The 26,455-nt window shown below is 42.4% G+C and overlaps 1 protein-coding gene across 8 annotated transcripts in view; it reads left to right on the top strand.

The window, feature by feature from the left end:
- Window positions 1–26,455, top strand: part of LOC145349065 (spermatogenesis-associated protein 13-like) — a 288,754-nt gene that overhangs the window by 185,471 nt on the left and 76,828 nt on the right. For 6 of the 8 annotated variants that reach the window (XM_080197345.1, XM_080197349.1, XM_080197348.1 and 3 more), the window contains one exon: window positions 21,764–22,138. The exons of 1 other annotated variant lie outside the window; for it this stretch is intronic. In XM_080197345.1, coding sequence (XP_080053471.1) covers window positions 21,764–22,138 — 375 coding nt within the window. Of the gene's footprint in view, window positions 1–20,971; window positions 21,042–21,763; window positions 22,139–26,455 lie in introns of those variants that run through there. One more of the 8 variants, XM_080197353.1, reaches the window with a different exon arrangement.

The following is a 26,455-nucleotide window of genomic DNA, read 5'->3' as shown; positions in this document are numbered from 1 at the left end:
TGAACTTTGCACGTTCCTGCCGTGTCTACGTGGATTTCCTCCAGGTGCTCCAGTTTCCTCCCATGTTCTGAAAGACGTGTTGATTAGACCAGAACAAGTGCTGGACATGGTGACCAGGGGAATTTCACAGTAACTTCATTGCAGTGTTAATGTAAGCCTTACTTGGGACTAATAAATAAATGTTTTAAACTTTATATCAGAGAGACCAATTTTGTGAATAGTTTGAAAGACTTAATTTGCAAATACTTAAACGGGTCGAATAATCAATCAGGGTTTCTACTTCTGAGACTCTTGCTGGAAAACGGACCAGTTTTGAACAAAAGATGAGAAGGGAAAACCATCATTGTTATTCCCTGGTTATGCAGCATGCTTATTACTTATAGTGGGCCTCATAGCTGAAGAATAGCTACTTAGATGAGAAATTGCTATTGAATTTTACTCTTGAGTAATACAGTCAGGAAAATAGTATAGAAAATTGAAGGAGGAATAAAGAACAAAGAAAATTACAGCCGAGGAACAGGCCCTTTGGCCTCCCAAGCCTGCACTAACCATGCTGCCCGACTTAACTAAAACTCCCTACCCTTCCGAGGACCTTATGCCTCTATTCCGATCCTATTCATGTACTTGTCAAGATGCCCCTTAAAAGTCACTACCGTATCCACTTCCACCATCTCCCCTGGCAATGAGTTCCAGGCACCCACAGTTCTCCGCCTCGTACATCTCCTTTAAACCTTGCCCCTCGTACTTTAAACCCATGCACCCTAGAAATTGACTCATCCACCCTGTGAAAAAGCTTCTGACTATCCACTCTATCCATGCCTCTCATAATTTTGTAGACTTCTAACAGGTCTCCCCTCAACCTCCGTTGCTCCAGTGAGAACAAACCAAGTTTCTCCAACCTCTCCACATAGCTAATGCCCCCCATACTAGGCAACATCCTGGTAATTCTTTTCTACGCCCTTTCCAAAGCCTCCACATCCTTCTGGTACTGTGGTGACCAGAATTGAGCACTGTATTCCAAGTGCGGCTTAACTAAGGTTCTATAAAGCTGCAACATGACGTGCCAATTTTTAAACTCAGTATCCCGTCCGATGAAGGCAAGCATGCCATATGCCTTCTTGACTACATTCTCCACCTGCATTGCCACTTTCAGTGACCTGTGTACCCGTACACCCAGATCCCTTTGCCTATCAATACTCTTAAGGGTACTTAAGCCATTTACTGTATATTTCCTAATTGTATTAGACCTTCCAAAATGCATTACCTCACATTTGTCCAGATTAAACTCCATCTGCCATCTCTCCGCCCAAGTCTCCAACTGATCCATATCCTGCTGTATCCTCTGATGATCCTCATAGCTACCTGCAAATCCACCAACTTTTGTGTTGTCCGCAAAGTTACTAATCAATCCAGTTACATTTTCCTCCAGATCATATATATATTTATTACAAACAGCAAAAGTCCCAGAACTGATCCCTGAGGAACGCCACATGTCACAGCCCTCCATTCAGAAATGCACCCTTCCATGCTACTCTGGGACTCTGTCTTCTTTGACTGAGCCAGTTTTGTACCCATCTTTCCAGCTCACCTCTGATCCCATGCAGTTTCACCTTCTGGACCAGTCTGTCATGAGGGGCCTTGTCAAAGGCCTTACTGAAGTCCATGTGGACAACATCCACTGCCTTACCCTCATCAGTCATCTTCTTCACTTCCTCTCAAAACTCAATCAAGTTCGTGACACAACCTCCCCTTCACAAAACCATGCTGCCTTTCATTAGAAGGAATTAAAATTGGTTGAGGCACATAACAGTGACCTGTTTATCTTTTCTCTTGAAAATTGTTTGGTTTTTAAAAAATAAGACTTCATTTTTTTGGTCTTTCTCCTCCTAGATTTGTCCTGATTTCAAGTCTTTCACTAGAGCAAATTCCCTCAGGACTGATTACTTTCAAAAAGAATGATTGATGCAAATAAATGTACAACAAGATCTTGGTGTCTTAAGACATGTACTATAGTAAACAAGCTAAAATTGACTTGGATCAACCAGAAACCTCGTACTTCACTTATGCCATTTGTGTAACCTAGTGATGAAGTCCTGTACTCTTTCTCGTGATTCAAATACCATTTTCTCCCTACCATATCAGGGCAAGTCTTTCTGGGTTGTTGCCTGTGAAATATTCCATACAGACACTTTGACCAGTTTATTACTCAAAAGTGCTTTTATCCAGGTGCTCTTAGTTTGAGACAAAGGACTGTGATTCAAACTTAGTTTTATTAAAATATTTGCTAGTTAAAGAAACCACTATTACACAATAAAAAGTTAATTTTTCCACAAACTAGGCTGACTATCTGAAAACACATATACTACCCATTCTAGTGAACGTGACCTGGATGTTGGATTCAATTCACTGAGCTCATGTCGACAGATTAACTCAGTCTTCTTGATACAAAGGTGGATCATGCCTGTCCTCTAATGTCATGATGTGGAGATGCTGGCATTGGACTGGGGTAAACACAGTAAGAAGTCTCACAACACCAGATTAAAGTCCAACAGGTTTATTTTGCTACCAAATAAACCTGTTGGACTTCAACCTGGTGTTGAGAGACTTCTTACTCTTATGTCATCACAGGTCGCAGGTCACAGCAGGCTAGTCAAGTCTTCGTTCGCGGTTGTCTCCAGATGACTGTTTTTATCCCCCCTCTGAGCCCTTCTGGTACATTCTCCAATGGAGTCACAGGGTGGAAGTTTACCAATGAGGTTAGGCCAGGTTATCCGTGGTGTGCATGTTCCCTTTTGAAGATGTGATTAATAATAGGGAGTCTGGCTGAAACTAGAGAGTACACAAACATGATGTCTTTTTCCATTGATCTGGCTGAGTACCTCTTGTTGGGTTTCAGGTCATAATAATTCTCCCATTGTTAAGGTTGAGCAGCTCTGTTCAATATGCAAGACAGGTTTTGGCTGGTCCCTGTTGCTAGCCCAGCCTCAGAGGGTAGGAGAAGCTATGAGGCTGGGCTAGCACTTAATATAAAAAAGGATAGCAAGAGTTTTTATAAATATATAAAAAGGAAGAGGCTGGCTAGGGTGAACGTTGGTCCTTTAGAGGATGAGAAAGGGGAGCTAGTGGTAGGGGATGGGGATATGGCTAAGGTCTTGAATAACTTTTTTGTTTCTGTCTTCACGGAGGAGGACATGAATAATTTGCCGGGTGTTAGCGATGGAAAGGTGGTAGGACTGGAGGGTCTTAATGATATTACTGTTACTAGAGAGGTGGTGCGCGACAGACTGGAGGGGCTGATTGTGGACAAGTCCCCAGGACCGGATGGAATGCATCCGAGGGTTCTGAAAGAAATGGCGGAGGTTATAGTGGATGCCTTGGTGGTTATTTTCCAGACGTCGCTGGATTCCGGGGAAGTGCTGGAAGATTGGAAAACGGCTAATGTTACGCCGTTGTTTAAGAAGGGTGCCAGGCAAAAGGCGGGGAATTATAGGCCGGTTAGTTTAACGTCTGTGGTAGGTAAAATGTTAGAATCCGTCATTAAGGAGGAAATTGCGAGGCATCTTGAAGGGAATTGCTTGATAGGGCGGACGCAACACGGTTTCATTAAAGGGAAGTCGTGTCTGACAAATTTACTGGAGTTCTATGAGGATGTGTCTAGGGCAGTGGATAGAGGAGAGCCGGTGGATGTGGTCTTTCTGGATTTTCAGAAGGCGTTTGACAAGGTACCTTACAAGAGGTTATTGCAGAAGGTCAGGGGACATGGAGTTGGGGGTAGGGTGTTAGCGTGGATAGAGGATTGGTTGTCAAATAGGAGGCAGAGAGTGGGGGTCAATGGGTGCTATTCGGATTGGCGGTTGGTGACTAGTGGGGTGCCCCAGGGGTCGGTGCTGGGGCCTCAGCTATTTACCATTTATATAGATGATCTGGAGGAGGGAACCGAGTGCAGGGTGTCGAAATTTGCTGATGACACCAAGATTGGGGGAAAGGCAAATTGTGCGGAGGGTGTGGAGAGTCTGCAGAAGGATCTAGATAGGCTGGGCGAATGGGCCAGGAAATGGCAAATGGAATTTAATGTTGGCAAGTGTGAGGTGGTCCACTTTGGTAGGAAGAATGGTAGGAAGGACTATTACTTACGTGGCGAAAAACTGCAGCAGGCGACGGTGCAGAGGGACCTCGAGGTCCTTGTGCATGAGTCGCAAAAACCCAGCTTGCAGGTGCAGCAGGTGGTCAGGAAGGCGAATGGGATGCTGGCCTTCATAGCGAGGGGGATTGAATATAAAAGTAGGGAGGTCTTGCTGCAGCTGTATAGGGCATTGGTGAGGCCGCAGCTGGAGTACTGTGTGCAGTTTTGGGCGCCGCACCTGCGCAAGGATATTTTGGCCCTGGAGGGAGTGCAGAGGAGGTTTACTAGGCTGATACCGGAGTTGAGGGGATTGAGCTATGAGGAGAGGCTGAATAAACTAGGCTTGTACTCGTTAGAGTTTAGAAGAATGAGGGGAGATCTCATTGAGACGTATAAGATGATGAATGGGATGGATAGGATAGAGGTGGAGAGACTCTTCCCGCTCAAAAAAGACAGTAGGACTAGGGGGCACAGCCTCAAGATAAAGGGGAGGCGGTTTAGAACGGAGTTGAGGAGGAACTTCTTCACTCAAAGGGTGGTGAATCTCTGGAATTCTCTGCCCGTTGAAGTGGTGGAGGCTGCCTCGCTAAATATTTTTAAGAAGCGGGTTGATGGGTTCTTGATAAGAGAGGGGATTAAGGGTTATGGGGAGAGGGCGGGAAAGTGGAACTGAGCCACAACAGATCAGCCATGATCTTATTGAATGGCGGGGCAGGCTCGAAGGGCTAGATGGCCTACTCCTGCTCCTATTTCTTATGTTCTTATGTTCTTTTGACCTGTGGTAACCTTGGCTGCATTCCATCAGTCCTTGCTTGTCAAAACTGTCCAGCTGTGTACTAATTTAAAGTGTCTTATTTTATGTTGGGCCAAGTTGCTTAGTCCTTTGGCCACTTGACCACAGCTTCTCCCTTAATCTAATGAGTCTCAACAAATAGGATCACACAACCCAAGTCAAATTCCCTTCACAGGCAAGTAGCTGACTCTCAGTCAGCCCCAACTCCCCAATCCTTTCTCTACACGTTCTTATTGGTAACTATAAAAACATTAACTTTAAACTTCATACGCAGAAAACTTTTAATATTACAAAAATCAAGACAAAGTGAGTTCTATTCTTATTCATTTGCTCAAATGCAAAAACAAATCTCAAACATTGTAAAATCAATAATAAAAACAGGTTCATACCATCTTTTTATCAATTCAATGAATATTTATAGATATGTACAGAAGAATCTTTAATATACGCACGAGACTTTGTTGAGCATCATCTTCATACTTAATCTCTGTAGTAGTTCTTTCTTCCATCTGACAAATTTTACTCTCTTGGAGGATGATGAAGTGTATTAGTCTGCATAGGATTAGCAACATAGCCAGATGTGACAGCAAATATACCCATGGATGTATCTGGATATTTGAGTCTCAATCAGAAATCCTTCCACCAAGTAATGACTTTAATTTCATTAATGTTTTCTTTTATATTTTTGGTTTGCTATGCTATCTTGAAGGTCCTATGGGCACTGGTTAATTGGGTCCAAATTTGTTGCAGCTTCTCCGACAGAGGTTTGATGCCTGTGTCAGGCATGAACACTGGCCTGAACGTTTGAAGGTTAATCCAGAAATGTAGAATTGGGATTGTGCTTGTGGCCACGCATCTGTATTGGGTCTGTGGTGCCTCTTAGATAAAAGCATATACTGCTAGGACCAGCACTACTCTGCCCAGTCCTTCTTTTGTTCTGCATGAATGGGAAGAAGAAAAGGGACCAGCAGCTGCTACTACCTTACAGCACAGAAGCTGTGCTGTTTAAGATGGGGACACGAGAATAAAAAGGGGAATGTTGCCCCTGAACTCTGACGAGTCCTTGTCAGGAACAAGGTGATGAGAAAAAAGAGAGCAGAGGTTTGAAGAAGTTGTAAGCGAAATAGGAACAGAATTAGACCACCCGGCCCATCGAGTCTGCTCCACCATTCAATCATGGTTGATATTTTTCTCATCCCCATTCTTCTGCCTTTTCCCCATAACCCCTGATTCCTTTATTAATCAACAACCTATCTGTCTCTGTCTTGAAGACACTCAATGACCTGGCCTCCACAGACTTCTGTGACAGAGCTCTACAGATTCACCACTTAGGCTGAAGAAATTCCCCCTCATCTCTGTTTTAAAGGATTGTCCCTTTAGCCCAAGGTTGTGCCCTCTGGGTCTTGTTTTTCCTACTAGTGGAGACATCCTCTTCACATCCACTCTACTCAGGCCTTGCAGTATCCTGTAAGTTTCAATAAGATCCCCTCCAACCTCCCTCGTCCTTCTAAACTCCAAAGAGTACAGACCCAGAGTCCTCAACTGTTCCTCATCTGGCAAGCTCTTCATTCCAAGAATCATTCTTGTAAACCTCCTCTGGATCCTTTCCAAGGCCAACACATCCTTCCTTAGATTCAGGGCCCAAAACTTCTCATAATACCCAAATAGAGTCTGAGCAGAGCCTTATACAGCCTCAGAAGTACATCCCTGTTCTTGTATTCTAGCCCTCTCGACATGAATGCTGACATTGCCTGCCTAACTGTCAAATTGAACCTATATGTTAATCTTATGAGAGCCTTGAACAATGACTCCCAAGTCACTTTGTGTTTCTGATTTCCTAAGCATTTCCCCATTTAGAAAATAGTCTATGCCTCCATTCCTCCTTCAAGTGTATAACCTCACACTTTTGCACATTGTATTCCATCTGCCAATTGTTTGCCCACTTTCCTAATGGAATTCTCCACCATTTCGTTTGACTTTTAATATCGTGTCTCTGAAGCTATGCGACTTTGGCTAACTGTGCCGTCTTTAATTCGTCTGTGTAGTAGTAGTTGTTTGGAGTGTGTTCTGTTAACATGTGAGGGGATTAAGTCCAATGCTGTAGGCAGAGTGCTGTACTGCCCAGAAAAGGAGGGGCTGATTGTGGACAAGTCCCCAGGACCGGATGGAATGCATCCGAGGGTTCTGAAAGAAATGGCGGAGGTGATAGTGGATGCCTTGGTGGTTATTTTCCAGACGTCACTGGATTCCGGGGAAGTGCCGGATGATTGGAAAATGGCTAATGTTACGCCGTTGTTTAAGAAGGGTGCCAGGCAAAAGGCGGGGAATTATAGGCCGGTTAGTTTAACGTCTGTGGTAGGTAAAATGTTAGAATCTGTCATTAAGGAGGAAATTGCGAGGCATCTTGAAGGGAATTGCTTGATAGCGCAGACGCAGCACGGTTTCATTAAAGGGAAGTTGTGTCTGACAAATTTACTGGAGTTCTATGAGGATGTGTCTAGGGTGGTGGATAGAGGAGAGCCGGTGGATGTGGTCTTTCTAGATTTTCAGAAGGCGTTTGACAAAGTACCTCACAAGAGGTTATTGCAGAAGGTCGAGGGACATGGAGTTGGGGGTAGGGTGTTAGCGTGGATAGAGGATTGGTTGTCAAATAGGAGGCAGAGAGTGGGGGTCAACGGGTGCTATTCGGATTGGCGGATGGTGACTAGTGGACTGCCCCAGGGGTCGGTGCTGGGGCCTCAGCTTTTTACCATTTATATAGATGATCTGGAGGAGGGAACCGAGTGTAGGGTGTCGAAATTTGCTGATGACACCAAGATTGGGGGAATGGCAAATTGTGCGGAGGGTGTGGAGAGTCTGCAGAAGGATCTAGATAGGCTGGGCGAATGGGCCAGGAAATGGTAAATGGAATTTAATGTTGGCAAGTGTGAGGTGGTCCACTTTGGTAGGAAGAATGGTAGGAAGGACTATTACTTACGGGGCGAAAAACTGCAGCAGGTGACGGTGCAGAGGGACCTCGGGGTCCTTGTGCATGAGTCGCAAAAACCCAGCTTGCAGGTGCAGCAGGTGGTCAGGAAGGTGAATGGGATGCTGGCCTTCATAGCGAGGGGGATTGAATATAAAAGTAGGGAGGTCTTGCTGCAGCTGTATAGGGCATTGGTGAGGCCGCAGCTGGAGTACTGTGTGCAGTTTTGGGCGCCGCACCTGCGCAAAGATATTTTGGCCTTGGAGGGAGTGCAGAGGAGGTTTACTAGGCTGATGCCGGAGTTGAGGGGGTTGAGCTATGAGGAGAGGCTGAATAAACTGGGCTTGTACTCGTTAGAGTTCAGAAGAATGAGGGGAGATCTCATTGAGACGTATAAGATGATGAATGGGATGGATAGGATAGAGGTGGAGAGACTCTTCCCGCTCAAAAAAGACAGTAGGACTAGGGGGCACAGCCTCAAGATAAAAGGGGGGCGGTTTAGAACGGAGTTGAGGAGGAACTTCTTCACTCAAAGGGTGGTGAGTCTCTGGAATTCTCTGCCCGTTGAAGTGGTGGAGGCTGCCTCGCTAAATATTTTTAAGAAGAGGGTTGATGGGTTTTTGATAAGAGAGGGGATTAAGGGTTATGGGGAGAAAGCGGGAAAGTGGAACTGAGCCACGACAGATCAGCCATGATCTTATTGAATGGCGGGGCAGGCTCGAAGGGCTAGATGGCCTACTCCTGCTCCTATTTCTTATGTTCTTATGTTCTTAAAACTGCCAGAAGGTACATCACGCGCACTGAGAAACCCTGTCCTGCCAAGGATAGGAGCCACGAGGTGAAAGGCCTACAGTCTGATTCTCCTGTGGCATTCTTGGAGAAGTAAGGCTGGACAGACACAGCAGAGGCGATGGCACAGTGATATACAGTTAGGAGGGAGCAAAATAGTCCCTGAGTGAGGGGCTTCAATATTCATCACCAAGAGTCATTTGATTGCTTACCACAGGCATAGCTGTTAGAGTAGATCTGTGGCAGATGGAAAAACATACTTGACTGGGAAACATTACTGAAAGGAAAGACAGTGGATAGGCAAAGGCAAGCATTTAAAGAACAAACAGGTGAACTCCAGAAGTTGTTTATTCCTGTTTGGCGCAAGAGTGGTAAGGGAATTGTGGCCAAACCAAGGCTTACAAGGGAAAATAGAGATGGTATCAGATTCAAGGAAGAAGCATATAAATTGGCAATAGAAAGCAATAGGCATAAGTATTGGGAGCAGTTTAAAATTTATCAAAGGAGGACCAATGGAAAAGTAGAGTATGAAAGTAAACTAGCAGGGAACATAAAAACTGACTGTAAAAGTTTCTATCGAAACGTAAAGGGAAAAATTGAATTTAGGCCCCTTTCAGACAGAAATGAGAGAATTCATAATGGAATGAAGAAATGGCTGAGGAATTAAATTTGTACTTTGCTTCAGCAAAAGAAGACATGAATAATGTACCAGAAGTGCTGAGAAAAGCATGTTTTAGTGACGAACTGAAGGAAATCAGTATTCGTAGAGAAACGGCTTTGGGGAAATTGATGGGATTGAAGATGGATGAATCTCCAGGTCCTGATGATCGTCATCCCAGAGTATTTAAGGAAGTGGCCCTGGAAATAATAACCATTGATGGTTATTTTCCAAAATTCTTTGGATTCTGGAATAGTTCCTACAGATTGAAGGGTAGCTAATGTAAGCCCGCTATTCAAAAAGGGAGGTAAAGATAACAGGGAACAATAGATCATGAACCTAACGTTAGTACTGGGGAAATTGCTAGAGTGTATTATAAAGGATTTCATAACTCAACATTTGGAAGGCAGTGGTACAATCAAAGACAGCATGGATTTACAAAAGGGAAATCATACTTGACAAATCTATTGGAATTTTTTGAGGATGTAACTAGTAGAGTTGACCAAGGAGAACCAGTGCATGTAGTTTGTTTAGACTTTCAGAAGGCTGTCAACAAGGTCTCATGTAACAGATTACAATGTAAAGTTAAAGCACATGGGATTGCAGGTAATGTTTTGAGATGGATTAAAAAGCTGGTGAACAGATAGGAAGCAAAAGGCTGGCGTACATGGATTTTTTTCTTGATTGGCAGACAGTGATGAGTGGCGTTCCACAGGGATCTGTGCTAGGACCTCAACCGTTCACATATATTAATGATTTGGTAAAGAGAACTAAATGTATTAGCCGGAATTTGCCAAAACACTTCTAATGAATTCACAAGAAAACTGTGATTCATGCTGTTTTTGTCCGTGGGAATTCAGATAAGAATCTCCCACACCCTGGACTGCAGATGTCACCAGCTTGTATATCATTATAAAGCTGTGGGTGGGGCCTACTCCTGCCTGGGAAGCCAGCAGCATAGCGCTGAGTGGGCCACATGCATGTGCTGATCTTTCAGTGCCGAGATCAGCACGTGTGAAGTGGCCCGATTCAACCGACTGCAGAGTGGCAGCCTCCATTGACCCTGCCCCTTTTGCACTGTCCCATGCCTTAATGGGCAGTGCCAAGTGCCCCCTGGATATTGGCACTTCGTTTCTTGGGCAGTGCTGGAGCACGGACTGGCACTGCTGGGGTGCCAGTGCCCAAGGGGCATTCTGGGGGATCCCTTGATTGGACCCCCCATTCACTCCAGTGGGTTGGGCCACTAATCCCCTGAAAGTGGGGAGCTACTGAAATCCCACTGAAATGAACCACTTTGGTGAGGAGGGGAGGAGGGGGAGGTGCGAATACTAGCGGACCCAGAGATTTCAGCCCTGGACCCTATCTAAATGATTTCTACGCTTCCTCACTGCGTTCGGGCATGGAGCTGATGCCACTGGAAATCTGACGCAGGGAGACACTATCATGGTGGAAATGCATGCGCAAACCCCGTGAATCGGCCACTGCAAGAATCTCCTGGCCCACTATGCTAAAAAATGAGCAGGATGGGAGAATTGTGGCCATTATCTCCAGATTTGCAGATGATACAAAGTTGGGTGGGAGGGTGAGGAGGATGTAAAGATACTTCAGCATGATTTGGACAGGCCGAATGTGTGAGCGTCTGCATGGCAGATGCAGTATAATGTGGATAAATGTGAGGTTATCCACTTTGGTAGCAATAATTGAAAGACAGATTATTACTCGAATGTGTGTAAATTGAGAGAGATGGGTACTCAGTGAGACCTTGTTGTTGTGCATCAGTCACTGAAAGTAAGCACAGGTACAGCAGGCAGTAAAGAAGGCTATTGGTATGCTATCTTTCATAGCGAGACGATTTTAGTATATGGATTGGGATGTTTTGCTGGAAGTGTATAGGGCATTGGTGAGGTCACCCCTGGAGTATTGTGTGCTGTTTTGGTGTCCTTATCTGAGGAAGGATGTCCTTGCAATAGAGGGAGTACAGCAAAGGTTTACCAGGCTGATTCCAGGGATGGCAGGCATGTCATTATGAGGAGAGACTAAGTCAGTTAAGATTATATTCACTGGAGTTTAGAAGAGTGAGAGGGGATCTCATTAGAAACTTTTTAAAAAATTCTAACAGGGTTAGACAGGGTAGATTCAGAAAGAATGTTCCCGATGGTGGGGGCAGTCTAGAAGCAAGGGCTATAGTTTGAGGATTAGGGGTAAGATTTCTAGAACTGAAGGGAGGAGAAATTTCTTCACCCAGAGGGTGATTAATCTGTGGAATTCACCACCACAGAATGTAGTTGAGACCAAAATGTCTAATTTCAAGAAGAAATTAGATGTAGCTTTTTGGGCTAAAGGAATCAAAGGATGTTGGGGAAAGGGAGGATCAAGAAATTGACTTCAATGATCAGCCATGATCAAAATCAATGGCAGAGCAGGCTCAAAGGACCAAATGGCCTACTCCTGCTTTTTCCTTCTACTTTGACCTCATCTTCAACAACCTGCTTTCCACAGATGCATCTGTCCACAGCAGTGTCGGTAGGGGTGACTTCCATATGGTTGTTGATACAAGTCCCATATTCACATTGAGGATACTCTGTATCATTGTGTGGTACTACCACCATGTGAAATTGGATAGGCTTTGAATAGACCCAGCAACTCCAAACTGGGCATCCCATGAGATGCTGTGAGCCATTAGCAGCAGCCGAATCATACTCAATCACAATCTGTAACCTCATGGCCTGGCATATCCCCCACTCTACCATTATCTCCAAGCCAGGGTATCAACTCTGGTTCAGTGGAGAATGCAGGAAGGCATTCCAGGAGCAACACCAAGCATATCCAAAAATGTGGTGTTAATAGATTCCTGGCCAAGCTGTTCCAATGCAGGTACGACATTGGCATATACCCAATTATGTGGAAAATTGTCCAGGTATGTCTGGAACACAAAAAGCAAGACAAATCCAACCTGGTGAATTACTGCTCCGTCAGTCTACTCTTGATTATCAATAGAGTGATAGAAGGGGTCATCAATAGTGCCATCAAGTATCACTTGCTAAGCAATAACCTGCTCACTGTCGCTTAGTTTGTGTTGCGCCAGGGTCATTCCACTCCTGATCTCATTACAGCTTGAGTTCAAGCATAGACAAAAGAGTTGAATTCCAGAGATGAATTGAGAGTGAATGTCCTTGACATCAAGGCAGCATCTGCCAAATGTGACATCAAGGAGCTCTAGCAAAACTGGAGTCAATGGGAATCAGAGGAGGAACCTGCTGGTTGGAGTCATACCTGTGATCTATCCTTCATAATTGCTCTGTCACATCCTTTTCATTAATTTGCAGTTTGAGTATGTTGTAGGGGAAATGGAGATAGAACGTAGAACACTACAGCACAAACAGGCCCTTCGGCCCACTAGTTGCGCTGATCACTTGTATACCTACTAAGCCATAGACCTATCTATAACCCCCAATCCCATTAGATCCCATATACTCATCCAGAAGTCTTTTAAAAGACCCCAGCGAGTTCACCTCCACCACCACCGACGGCAGCCGATTCCATTCACTCACCACCCTCTCAGTGAAAAACTTACCCCTAACATCTCCTCTGTACTTGCTTCCCTGCACCTTAAATCTGTGTCCTCTCGTAGCGACAATTTCAGCCCTGGGAAATAGCCTCCGAGAATCCACCCTATCTATTCCTCTCAACATCTTATAAACCTCTATCAGGTCGCCTCTCAACCTTCGTCTCTCCAGGGAGAAGAGTCTTTAAAAAATGACTTAAGTGAGCTTAATTTTGTCTCTGTATTTGTGTGGTAAGAAAGGAGTAATAATTTCAGTTTGGTTCAGATGCCTGCATTGTAATGAAGGTTTTTCAATGTTAAAGTAGACATTGCTTAAAGAAAATGTTCCTTAGCAATAAGGGGCCACACTGAAACAGCAAGAGCACTTGAGTCAGTTGGAACCAGATAATTCAGAAGAGAGCAACACACTCAGAAACTGACCAAACAAGGAAGACATGAAAGACTGCAGAGGGTGGGTTCCAATGTAAAGAAGCAAAAGTTCTTTAGACCCGAACAGAAGAAAATTCCAGGCAGATTGTGGCATCAAAGGAACAACGAATAGGAAGAAGGTCCCATTCACTGACATTAAAGGAGGGTAAAAAGTCTGACAACACCAGGTTTTAGTCCAACCGATTTATTTGATAATAGACTCACAAGCTTTCGGGGTTAGCCCCTTTGTCAGGTGAATGGAGAGTTCTGGCCTCAGACAGAGCATATAAAGCACAGACAGTTTAGAGATTACTGATTAGAATGCGAATCCTTACACCTAACCTGCCGTTCAAGACCTGAAGTGGCTGACAATGCGAGTGGAAGGAGCACTGATCACAGGTTAAAGAGATGTGTATTGTCTCCAGACAGTACAGTAAGTGAGGTTTTGCAAACCCAGGCAAGTCACGGGGGTTACAGATAGTGCGACATGAACCCAAGATCCCTGTCGTGAAGGCGGCCTTCACGACACACGACAGCGCAGAGTCGCTGAACAGAGACTGATAGCCAAGTTCCGCGCACATGAGGACGGTCTCGACAGGGATCTTGGGTTCATGTCGCACTATCTGTAACCCCCGTGACTTGCCTGGGTTTGCAAAACCTCACTTACTGTACTGTCTGGAGACAATACACATCTCTTTAACCTGTGATCAGTGCTCCTTCCACTCGCATTGTCAGCCACTTCAGGTCTTGAACGGCAGGTTAGGTGTAAGGATTCGCATTCTAATCAGTAATCTCTAAACTGTCTGTGCTTTATATGCTCTGTCTGAGGCCAGAACTCTCCATTCACCTGACAAAGGGGCTAACCCCGAAAGCTTGTGAGTCTATTACCAAATAAATCGGTTGGACTAAAACCTGGTGTTGTCAGACTTTTTACTGTGTTTACGCCAGTCCAACGCCGGCATACCCACATCATGGTTGAAGGAGGGAGCAGAGAGAGGCTCCAAGTTGAGTTAAATTAAGTTTATTTATTAGTATCACAAGTAGGTTTGTGTTAACACTGCAGTGAAGTTTTTGTGCAAATCCCCTAGTTGGCACAATCCGACAACTGAAAAGATACACTAAGGGAAAATTTGGCATGGCCAGTACACCTAACCAGCATGTCTTTTGGATTGTGGGAGGAAACCAGAGCATCTGGAGGAAACATAGACACGAGGAGCATATGCAGACTCCGCACAGACAATGACCTAAGCTGGGAGTTGAACCTGGGTCCCTGGTACTGTGAGGCAGCAGTGCTAACCATTGTGCCACAGTGCTGAGGTGTAGACCCAGGTGCTTTGACTTGCGAGAAGTTAGATATCAGAAATGATCAAAAGGTTGGTGACTCTTTAACAGGATCTGTGATGTGTTTGTGCTCTGGTGGCATAGCTGGGTACTTGAGAGATTGCATAGAATTTGACAATGGTATAGCGAAAGGAGAGATTGAAATCCTGGAGTTAGAACCTTTCATAGAATCCCTAGAGTACAGAAGGAGACCATTTGGCCCATTGAGTCTGTACCGACCACAATCCCTAGCCCTATTTCCATAACTCCGTGCATTTACCCCAGCTAATCCTCCTGACACAAGGGTCAATTTAGCATGGTCAATCCACCTAATCCACACATCTTTGGAGTGTGGGAGTAAACTGGAGCTCTCAGAGGAAACCCACGCAGACACGGGGAGAATATGCAAACTCCACACAGACAGTGACCTGAGGCTGGAATTGAACCTGTGACTCAGTGCTAATCACTGTGCTGCCCATTCCAAGGTATGTTTTTCAAGAGTGGAGCTCAGAAACCCCTTGTGTGAATACAGAGTTCCAGTGAAACCAGTGGACTCAGAGAAGGATCTGGAGAGAATTGATGAGAAATTCGTTTAGGTGGAATCTGTCACTTGGTTTCAGAATATGGTGTGTTTGATCACGTTTTGCCTATTAGTTTATATGGACAGCGTGCTTTCTGAGATCATTGGCGTACAAGATTGATTTTGTAACTTGTGTTGTCCTTACAAATTTGTATGTATCTGTAAAGGTAAAGCTGGGGTGAAGGTGTAGTGTACCATAGTTACTCTTTTTCAGTTTAGTAAATGTTTTATTCTTTTACAAGTTCATCAGTTTTTTTTTACTTTGATCTAAATCTTTTATAGTTGACTGAATACATATTTCAATGTGCTATTTATAAAGTGAATTACATGTGAATAATTAACTAACTCCTGTTCCACAGGTTCTGATACTTCCACTCAAGTTCAGACTTAGGTAATCTGTTGACAAATATCCTTACAAGAACAATGACAGCTAATATTTATATAGTACCTTTTAATGTAATAGAACTTCCCAAGGTGCTTCATAGGCACATTATAAAAGAAAGTATGACACCCACACATACATGATCAAAGACTTGGTTAAAGAGGTAGATTTTGAGTAGAGGCTTTAAAAGAGGAAAGTGAAGTGTATATATAGAGGTTTGGGGATGGAAGGCTAGATCTTTGGCCTTAGGAAACTGAAGGCTTGACCAGCCACTAAAAATGGAGTCATTAAAATCAGGGATCTATAAGGGGCCAGAATTAGATGAGCATCATTATGTAAATGTCAGTGAATATCTAGATAAACAGACTCAGGGTCGTACTAACCATTGCTTGTGAAATAATAGTTACTAATTGTTGTGAACAGGTGGCTGGCAGTGATTAAGTATGAATCAATTTCAACCATTATGATAACATCAATTCTGTTAAACTTTAACTGGTTGAATTTGCCTCCTCTGATAGATGGATGTATTCATCAACATTAAATGATGCTGCAGAGCAGTAAATATGATTAATGCACCATTAAGCTGTAATACAGCAGGTGGAATGGTAGCACAGAATAGTGGAAGTCCAAAGTACTTAAAAAAAAATTAAGTAGCTTTTCTGACCTGCACTTTTCTGCACTCTGTTATCTACAGCTAAGAGCAATAGTTCAAAAAGTGGTTTCCTGTCCTGTTGCCAGAATTCAAGCATGAAGTTGGAGAGGAGCTTGTAGTGGAAGGGGAGGATCTGATTGTCGTGGTCCACTTGAGCACCAACAGCATCAGTGGAATTAGGAGTGTGGTTCTGCTGAGGGAGAATGAGCAGCTAGGGACCAAATTAAAAAGCAGAACCTCAAAGATAATAATCTTTGGATTATTACTTGAGCCACAAGCAAATTGGAGTTGGGTAAATAAAATTTGGCTGAAAAGAGAAATGTGTTTCAATCGATGGGCTACTGGCAGCAGTACAAGGGGCAGATGTGAGCTGTTCTGCTGGGTAGTCTTCACCTTAAACATGCTGGAACCAGTGTTCTGGTGCATTGTATAACAAAGAAAAGAAAGAGGGCTTTAAACTAAATAGCAGAGGTGAGTGATCAAGTGAGGGAAGATCTGGTAAATTATAGTGGACAAGGCAGGACGGCAAGGTAGCAATAAGGAAATTGATAGAGTGAGTGTGGCAGGAAGGGGCAAAATGTACAAAGTTAACAGGGTGCCGGCAGAAAAGACCACAGATTTCAAAAATAATATAAGGCATAATTAAATTTTATCTGAATGTACACTGGTTGATGAATTATCAGCACAAAAGGAAGTCAGCAGGTATGATCTAATTGCCATTTCAGAAATGTAGCTGCAGGGTGGCCAAGGCTGGGACCTGAATGTTCAAGCGCATTCAACATTTAGGAAGAATAGGCAAAAAGAAAAAGGCAATGGGATAGTGCTGTTAATGAAGGATGAGATTGGTATGTTAATGAGACAAAATCTTGGATCAGAAGATGAAAGTGTAGAATCAATTTGAGTGGAACCAAGAAACAGCAAGGTGCAGCAAACATTGGTATAAATTATTCATAGGCCACCAAATAGTAGTGGTAACGTAGCGTATGAGGTAAGTCGAGGCACATGCAACAAGGGTAATACAGTAACTATGTGGAACATTTTTTTGTGTATAACCTGAGTAAACCTAATTAGTACTAATGCTATGGAAGACAAATTCCTTGAGTGTATACAAGATGGATTTCTAGGACAGTGTGTTTATGAGCCAATTGGAAAATGGGCTGTTTTGGAACTTGTGTTGTACAATGAGAAAGAACTAATTAATAATTTCATTGTAAGTGAGCTTCTAAGGAGGAATGAACATAATATGCTAGGTGCAATTCAATCCATAACTAGAGTCTTAAATCTATCAAAGCATACTATAAAGATACAAGGGCCAAATTGGCTGTAGTAGATAGGGTAACTACATTAAAGGTATGATGGTGGACAGGCAGTGGCTAACATTTTAAAAATTAGTAAGTTGTTTGCAAAAAGTTACATTCCTTTGAGGTGCAAAAAGAGGGGAAAGGTGATCGAACTATAGTTTAACAAGAGAAGTGTAAGACTGTATTAGACTAAATGAAGACGCTTATAAAGTTGTCCAAAATATTGCAAGATTTAGGGTTAACAGCATTTTACAATTCAACAAAGGAGCACCAAAAAACTGATGGAAGAAATGGAATATCAAGGTAAACTAGCAAGAAACCTAAAAATGGACTGTAAATGTTTCTATTGGTATGTAAAGAGAAAAAGATCAGCAGAGGCAAATGTGGGCTCACTCCAGGCGGAGACTGGAAAGTCAAACATACAGAACAAGGAAATAGCAGAGAAACTAAACAAATACTTTGAGCGGATTTTCCAGCTGTGCTCACCTCAATGCCTGAAAATCATACCTGAAGTCAACGGATCTTTGCATGGTCCATGTCCTGCCTGCTATGATTCCTGGGAATATTGTCCCCCTTTTCTGTCTTTATGAAGAAAGGTGCACAAAAAAATCTTGCTGGAATACTAGGGAATCAATAGGCTACTGAGGACAAGGAACTGAAAAAAATGATACTTAAAAAGTAATATTTGAGAAGTTTATGGGACTGAAAGTCAATAAATTACTTGGACCTAAGTATTGAAAGGGGGTGACAATCGAGACGATGGATGTGCCAATAGTCGTCTTCCAAAATTCTGTGGATACTAGAATGGTAGAATGCAGGTTAGAAGGTAGCAAAAGTTAACCCCATTATTAAAGAAGGGAGGGAAAGAAAAAAATGGGGAATTACAAATTTGTTAGTCTGATTTTAGTAATGGTAAAAATACTAGAATTTATTATAAAATATATGATACTGGACACTTAGAAATAATAGCACTATTGGGCAAGGTTAACATGGATGTATTAAAGAGAAATCCGGTTTAACAAACATTCTGGAGTTTTGTGAGGACATAACTAGCAGAATAGAGAAGCAACCAGTAGATGTGGATGTGGTATATTTTCATTTTCTGTTTGTTTTTGAGAGGGTCCAACACAAGAGGTTGGTAATCAAAATTGCAGTAAATGGGAGTGGGGCTAATATGCTAGTTAACAGGCAGAAAACAGTGAGAATAAATGAGTCATTCTCAGGTTGGTAGGTTATGACTAGGATCAATATTTGCATACCAACTACTCACAATCACTGTCAATGATTTGAATGTGAGGGCCAAATGTAATATTTCAAGTTTACTGATAAAACTAGGTGGGAATGTGAATTGTGGGAGGATGTAGAGAGATTTCAAGGAGATTTAGAAAAATTGTGAATGTGGAAGAACATGGCAGATGATGCGCAGGGTTTTCCATTTGGATAGGAAAAACAGAAACACAAGAGTATTTCTCAAAAAAGTGAGAGATTGCAAAGTATTGATGCCTTAAGTGACCTGTATTTCCTTGTTTGTAAATCACAAAGCCAGCATGCAGGCGCAGCAAACAATTAGGAAGGCAAATTGTATGTTGGCCTTTTTTGCAAGAGTTTGACAACAGTAATAAAATGGTGTTATTGGAATTGTATGGCGCCTTGGTGAGATTGTGCCTGGAGCAATGTGCACGGATTTGGTCTCCTTACCAAAAGAAGGATATAGTTGCCATTGAGGGAGTGCAACAAAGGTTCATTAGTCTCTGGGGTGGCAGTATTGGTCTCTGTGGACACTGGGGCTATATTCTCTACAATTTAGAATAGACTTGTCCAACCTTTTTAGCCTGGAGGGCCACATTTCAAAAATGGACTGATGAGCAAATTTCAGAAAATAAAGTTCAGCACAACATTAGATATGAATTTTTTTAAAAGGGTACAAAATGAAGCAACTTGGTGAGTTTAAAAAAAGTATTAGAGTGTAATAGTGTGATTGTGTTTGTCCAGTTCACTCCCAATCTCTGGGTGCTCACTCACTCAATCTTACCCATTGCGCAAGTGGAAGAGAGTGTATGGGCAGGGTTGACATGCTATTTGTCCAATCACAGGCTTGTTTCACCCAACATAGGTTCATATATCATCAGCAAATGCATAAAGAAACCGGCCTGTAATTAAATGAGCAGGCTCTCGGCTTTCCAGGAAATTTTGGACAGTTGATTTCAGTGACATGGTGGGTCAGGTGGAAGTGCCTCAGGCTGTGTCCTGCTTGTGGGCCAGACATTAGAATCATTGAATCCAAACAGTATAGAAGGAGGCCATTCAGACCATTTGAGCCTGCACTGACAACAATCCTACCTAGGCCTGTTCACATCAACCCATGTATTTACCTGGGTAGTACTCCTGATACCAAGGGACAATTTTGCATGGCCAATCAAATTAACCTGCACATCTTTGGACTGTGGAAGAAACTGGAGCACCCAGAGGAAACCCACACAGACACGTACAGAGCTTGCAAACTTCACGTGGATAGTGACCAGAGCCCAGATTTGAACCCAGGTCTAAGGCGCTATGAGGCAGCTGTCCTAATCACTGTGCTGCTATCCTGCCCTAACCAAGCTTGGTTTAGAAGAATGAGGGCTGATCTCGTCAAAACAAAATTCCTACAGCTCTCAACAGATTAGATACAAGAAGGATGTTTCCTTTTATTGGGTGTCTAGAACTATGGGCCACACTTTCAGAATAAGAGGTAAGCTACTTAGGATTGAGATCAAGAGGAATTTCTTCACTAAGCAGATGGTGAATCTTTCAAATTCTCTACCCAGGGAACTGTACAGCTCAGTCATGAGTATGTTCAAGACCAAGATCAATCAATTTCCCAAGTATTAAAGGTAGCAAAGGATATGGGGATAGTGCAGGAAAATGGTATTAAGGTAGAAGATCAGCTAATCTAATTATATGGTGGAGCAGACTCGAGGAATCGAATGGCCTCTTCTTGTTTCCTATGTGTTTTGTTTTTATGTCTGACTTAATTTACTTTATGGAAAAGAATTTGATTTCATTGCATTTGATTGCTTCTGCTGCTAATAGAGATGTGTGTGAAAAGCAGCAAAAGATCAATAATAAATTTAAAGGATGATTTTGCGGACTTGTGTAACACAGAGAGGTATTGTGTGTCTCTTCACAGCCCTGCATTAATTACAAGAGGTATGGTGCTGCAAATCTTTAATGTTTTAAATTTGTATTTTGATATGTTTGGTACATTGTAGCTTTTGCACTGCTGTTAGTGGGTGGCACTTGTCTGACTTTAAAAGCCTTGAACAGTGCAGAGGTAAAAGTACAGTCATGGGATCAGCGTCATGAGTCATAACCTTCAGACCTCGCTCAGTATAGCTGTAGATTGCCAGATGGGCTGACGTGTTTTAATATAAAAACAGAAAGATAAAGAATTGAGTGGATGACCACTCTCAATAAGTACTGTATTGTATTTCAGTGCATGTGCAAGACTCTGCCTGACCATGAGGTAAGCACCGCAATAAGTAAGGTTGATTTTGGTTTTTTTTAAGTAGCTGTGTTTTTCTTTTTGCTGCACCCTCTGCAATGATTAGTTACTAACTATTTAAAAAAGGTGAGTTAAAATGAAGCGGTGTAAAGGATTAGAATAAACATTAATTAGAATAAAATGTTTTTCCTTCAGCAAATGTTCACAGTTAATAGCTATTGAGTTGCTTCTAACAGAATGGATATTATTTACTGTCTAAGTGAGGCATTTAACAAGTGACTGACTTTTTTCACTGTACTTAACTCTGCATCCTCATGATGAGTCAAAACACCTCAAAGCTGAGCTTTTGTCCCTGAACTGCACGGATGCAGTAAACTCTTAGATGCAATAACGACTTCTGCTGAGTCAGCTAATTTTAGCTGGCTCCACAGTAACCAGGTTAGGGCTTGTTGATCCAGAAGCATTCTCACCCTGTTCACTGCATCATAACTTCACTAGAATATTGATTGTGGATTCCGTGCTATGCATTTTCTGAGATCTGTAGACCCTGTAATATTTTTTAAGCTTAATTGTCTGTTTAAATATGCCAAGTATAGGTGTTTGAGATGTTTGTACATCTAAAAAGAGAGATGATTACTTATTATTGCTTTTAATATGCTGATATTTGGAAAACCTAGAGCTTGTAACTTGGGAAAGAAGTAATACTAATAAAGATGATGACACTTCGTGTTCACATTTGAAAGGTTTCTTCCGAAGACCAGTGGAGGAAGCCATTACCTTCCCAGGAAGAAGAAAAGACAGTTGCACAAAGGATTGGACAAAGAAATTGGAACTCATGGAAAGGCAGGCAGCGACAACGACCCCTTTCAGACTATGGTCAATTTTCTAGCGGGAAGCTTTCGATCCCAGAAAATGGTTTTCCCATTCAACCTCAAAAAATTGACCTGACGGAGAATGAAGATGCAACTAACACTTCTTGTATTGACTCCCAGCCACAGAAGTGTGCCACTGTTCAGTTCCATAGAAACCAGAAAAGGAGACCAATCTCTGTGATTGGTGGGGTCAGTACCTATGGAAATATTCGCTCGGAAGAATTGGAGGACCTTCTTACAGTACAAGTAAGGTGACACTCTTTACTGTGTCTTCTACACCAAAATCAAACTTTCCTGCTATGATCTGCTTCTTCATATTTGGCTGAAAGTTTGCTTCAGTTCTTCAAGAAACTGTGTAAAGGAGCATGTGCTACTTCCTATTCTCCCTACTTCTGATTCGGGCATTGGTGTACTTTTTATATTTACTTTTCTGTTATGCACTTGAATTTCTTGCCAACTTTTTTTCAATTTAATACAGTGTGTATTGCCAATGTTTCCACTTTGACAATTGCTGAGTCCATGAATTTGATGATTAACATGGTGCTTAAATTATTGCAACAGATAAAGATTTCTTGCATTGTACCACCTGGTGAATAAAAAGTAAATCTTTTTCAGATATTGTAAAACTCAAGTCAAATGAAAGGTTACTTGACATATCAATCCTTAAGTATCCATAAAATCTCCTGTTCCAATATAATAATAGTCAGCACAATATTTTCACTGTTATGATAAGAATAGTGACAGAAGAATGGTAGATTTTAATTTGTCAGGACGTGGCCATTTTCATTGATAATTGGAACTTTCTCTAACACTTTGAATATTACTAGATTATTCCTAGAGCAAAAATAGACCTCTATACAATAATCAGTAGAGGCTGGATCATTCAATTTATTCAAAACTCGATAGACAAGGGAGTTAAGGGTAATGGGGGAGAGGGGGGTGGATGTGGAGTGGAGGAAAGTGGAATTGAGATTGCAACTAGATCAGCCTACTGAAAGGTCACACGCAGGCTCAAAGGGCTCCTGCTCCTAAGACTTTTCCTATGATCGTATAAACAATAAGTAGCAATTGTCACAAAGGTTCTTTTCAGCAGTAGAAAAGAGGAAAAATTAATGATAAGAATATGTTATATACCACCACATGGTAAAATGGGCTTGGATGCACTGCTGTGGCCGATCATTTAGATTAGACTTGGAAGTTAGACAATGGGCATACCTGCACTTCAGGGACATAGTGATTCAAGAAGACAGCTCGCTTTTCTAAGGGCAACTAGGGATAGCTGGTTTAAATGAAGGAATAAAAAGGGGGATTTTTATTATCTTGTTTTAATATGAGGATTTATTGTGGAATGATTTTCATGTACAAGAAAACATAAAATTCTATTTATTAAATTCTTTCAAGAATATTTCCAGAAACAGTCAGCAGAGAACCCACAAGAGAAGAATTATTGTTTTTCTTCTAGTAACTAATGAAGTGGGAGTAATTAAGCCTAAATAAAGTAAGGGGTCAATTGAGAACTCATGTTCATAAAGTTTTGTTTTGAATTGAAATGCAGCTAGAATGGAAAATAAATTTATTATATTAAAGAATTGGATTTTGGCAAAGCAGATTTTGAGTGGTTGAAACACTAGTGAACAAATTTTGATAGTCAAAATTTTTTCGACTTATAATTTTGGCAAATTTTTAGCATGAATACTTGTACTTGCACACTTTTTGTTGAGCATATTATTATTTGAAGGGGTTTGAACCGTTTAAGGAGAGGGAGCTGGGGCTATTTTTTTTTTCTTTACCCCAACCTAATTATTAAAACCAATTCTGCTACCTTGACTACTGTAGCATTTCCAAGCACAGAAGGAGGCCATTTGGCCCATTGTGCCTCTTCCATATTGTTGAAAAGAGCTGCTCAATTTAATTCCACACACCTGCTTTTTCTCCACTTCCCTAAAAATTTATCTATTTAAATGCCTTTTCAAAGTTTCTATGGAATCTAATTCCACTGCCCTTTCAGGTAGTACATTCCAGATCCTAACTGTTTGTATGTGAGATGGGGGAGACTCCTCGTTTCCTCATGATTAAGATCAGCGAAACACTATCAGGGATTGAATCTTGGTGCATCCTCCATGTATCTTTGCAGCACACTGAATTTCAACAATAAGTCACGTGGAGCAATCAAACCATATTTCTTAATATGTTGAACTGGTTTATGACAGTTGTTCAAATATAGTTATGAAGAGTTCAGCATTGAAATGTTGGGAGACTAAAATAATGGTTCCTGAATGACTTTGAAAAACTTGATGGTCTATGTAATAAATGCCATACCCCATGTGGAACTGAGCCATAATGTGATCAGATTTTATCTCAGTTCGGTGCTGAGTTATAGATCTCAACTAGGATGTTGGGAGGGCTAATGAAATTGGCCTCAAGGTCTTAAGTTAGGAAGAACATAAGAACATAAGAAATAGGAGCAGGAGTAGGCCATCTAGCCCTTCGAGCCTGCCCCGCCATTCAATAAGATCATGGCTGATCTGTCGTGGCTCAGTTCCACTTTCCTGCCCTCTCCCCATAACCCTTAATCCCCTCGCTTATCAAAAACCCATCAACCCGCGTCTTAAAAATATTTAGCGAGGCAGCCTCCACCACTTCAGTGGGCAGAGAATTCCAGAGATTCACCACCCTTTGAGTGAAGAAGTTCCTCCTCAACTCCGTTCTAAAACCACCCCCCCCCCCCCCTTATCTTGAGGCTGTGCCCCCTAGTCCTACTGTCCTTTCTGAGCAGGAAGAGTCTCTCCACCTCTATCCTATCCATCCCATTCATCACCTTATATGTCTCAATGAGATCTCCCCTCATTCTTCTAAACTCTAACGAGTACAAGCCTAGTTTATTCAGCCTCTCCTCATAGCTCAACCCCCTCAACTGGCTCTCAACTACCCTCCAAGGACAATTAGGGATGGGCAATAAACACTGGCCCAGCCAGTGACACCCATGTCCCAGGAACAAATTTTAAAAATCCACTCAATCAAAAAACCCTTCATGATTCTGAACGCCCTGATTCAATCTCCCCCAGTCCACATCTTTGGACACTAAGGGGCAATTTAGCATGGCCAATCCCCCCAACCGGCAAATCATTGGAGGAAACTGGAGCACTCAGGAGGAGACATAGTGTCAACACGCAGAAAGTGTGCAGACTCCACACAGATGGGAATCGAACCCAGGTCCCTGGCATGGTGAGGCAGCAGGGTGAACCATGGCTAAGTGCTCCTAATTGCTGTGTTTACCTTGTTGTAGAGCTTGATGTTGGTCCCGGGTGTGGTAGAGCCAAAGTGATAGACCAGGGGTGCCTGGATGGAGAAGCCCTCCTCCACATCAGCTGGCCTCTCAATGTACAGGGCGCCCATGGTACCAGGGATGGAGACAGAGCCCTGGCCCACATCCAGTTCCACAAAGGTTGGTCGGCGGCCTAGCTGCATGCCGTTGTTGAACAGCAGGCGGCAGACGGTGGTCTTGCCCACGTCAGTGGGGCCCACGTCAGTGGGGCCCACCATCATGACCCGGGGCCCCCACTCGTCCTCCCTCTCCGCCTGCTGCTGCATCTGCTCCAGCGCCGCGTGACAGTTGAGGTAGAGAAGCATGGGGGTCTCGCAGGATACATACAGAGTCGGGCAAAAATTCCAGAACAATTTCTATACTGTCAAGCTTGCTGAAAGATGTATTTGTAGACATAAAACGATCAGGTTTACATGTGAATAATTATGTTATGATATCTACTTACCAAGATTCATTGTATGGTGGAATGGATCCTTATGTAGTGTACTAGAAAAATCTGTAGAGCTGCACCCTTAGCCTTAATAAAAACCATTAAACAAAGGGAAGAAGTTTGATGGTTGAGTTGGTAAATTTAAGTATCTGATATGGTTCAGAAACTTTGAAAGTTGGTCTCATTCCTAAGCTGAATAAGCTACCTCAGTTGAGATAGCTGTTGAGAAGTTACAGTTGGCTTCTGAATCCTTTGATTGGAGGGGAAATACATATGTCATTTGGCTCTTGCCCACTATCTGGTAGTCTGTGCAGAAAAATTTTCTTGAATGTGATGCACTGCAGAGTTGACTATCTTGTCTTAGCTAGCAATAGGAAAAATATCAATTCAGTAAACTGCTGGAGGGCAGCAAATGTACTTGAGGATTATGCAGAATCATTTCCCTCAGGAGAGCCAAAGTGAATATGAGTGAAAGTTATCAAATTTCAAACCATACTGAACAAAATAATGTGCATTATTAGTTTAATTTTTAAAGGTCAGCAATGTTTTTCCTTTAAAGCCTTTTAAACACCACAGTGTTTAAAAAGTGCCATGTTAACTTTCATTTTCTTGTGCTCAGAATGTTGGCTAATAGCTTTCAGACATAGTAATCACGTTTTCGAAGTTGGATATTTACGGCTGGTCGATAAACTCTATACAGGATGCAATATTTCAATCTATTTAGTTTTCAGGAAGTTGGAAACTGAAGTATCTGACAATATACAAGAACGCTGCTGAATAGATTTTGTATTGTGTACTATAGAAATCT

The sequence above is a fragment of the Carcharhinus amblyrhynchos genome, chromosome 10 (genome assembly GCF_965287045.1).
Source record: "Carcharhinus amblyrhynchos chromosome 10, sCarAmb.v2.hapA, whole genome shotgun sequence".
NCBI lineage: Eukaryota > Metazoa > Chordata > Chondrichthyes > Carcharhiniformes > Carcharhinidae > Carcharhinus > Carcharhinus amblyrhynchos.
Note: the sequence above shows the minus strand (reverse complement) of the source record. Positions and strands in the feature narration are given on the sequence as shown.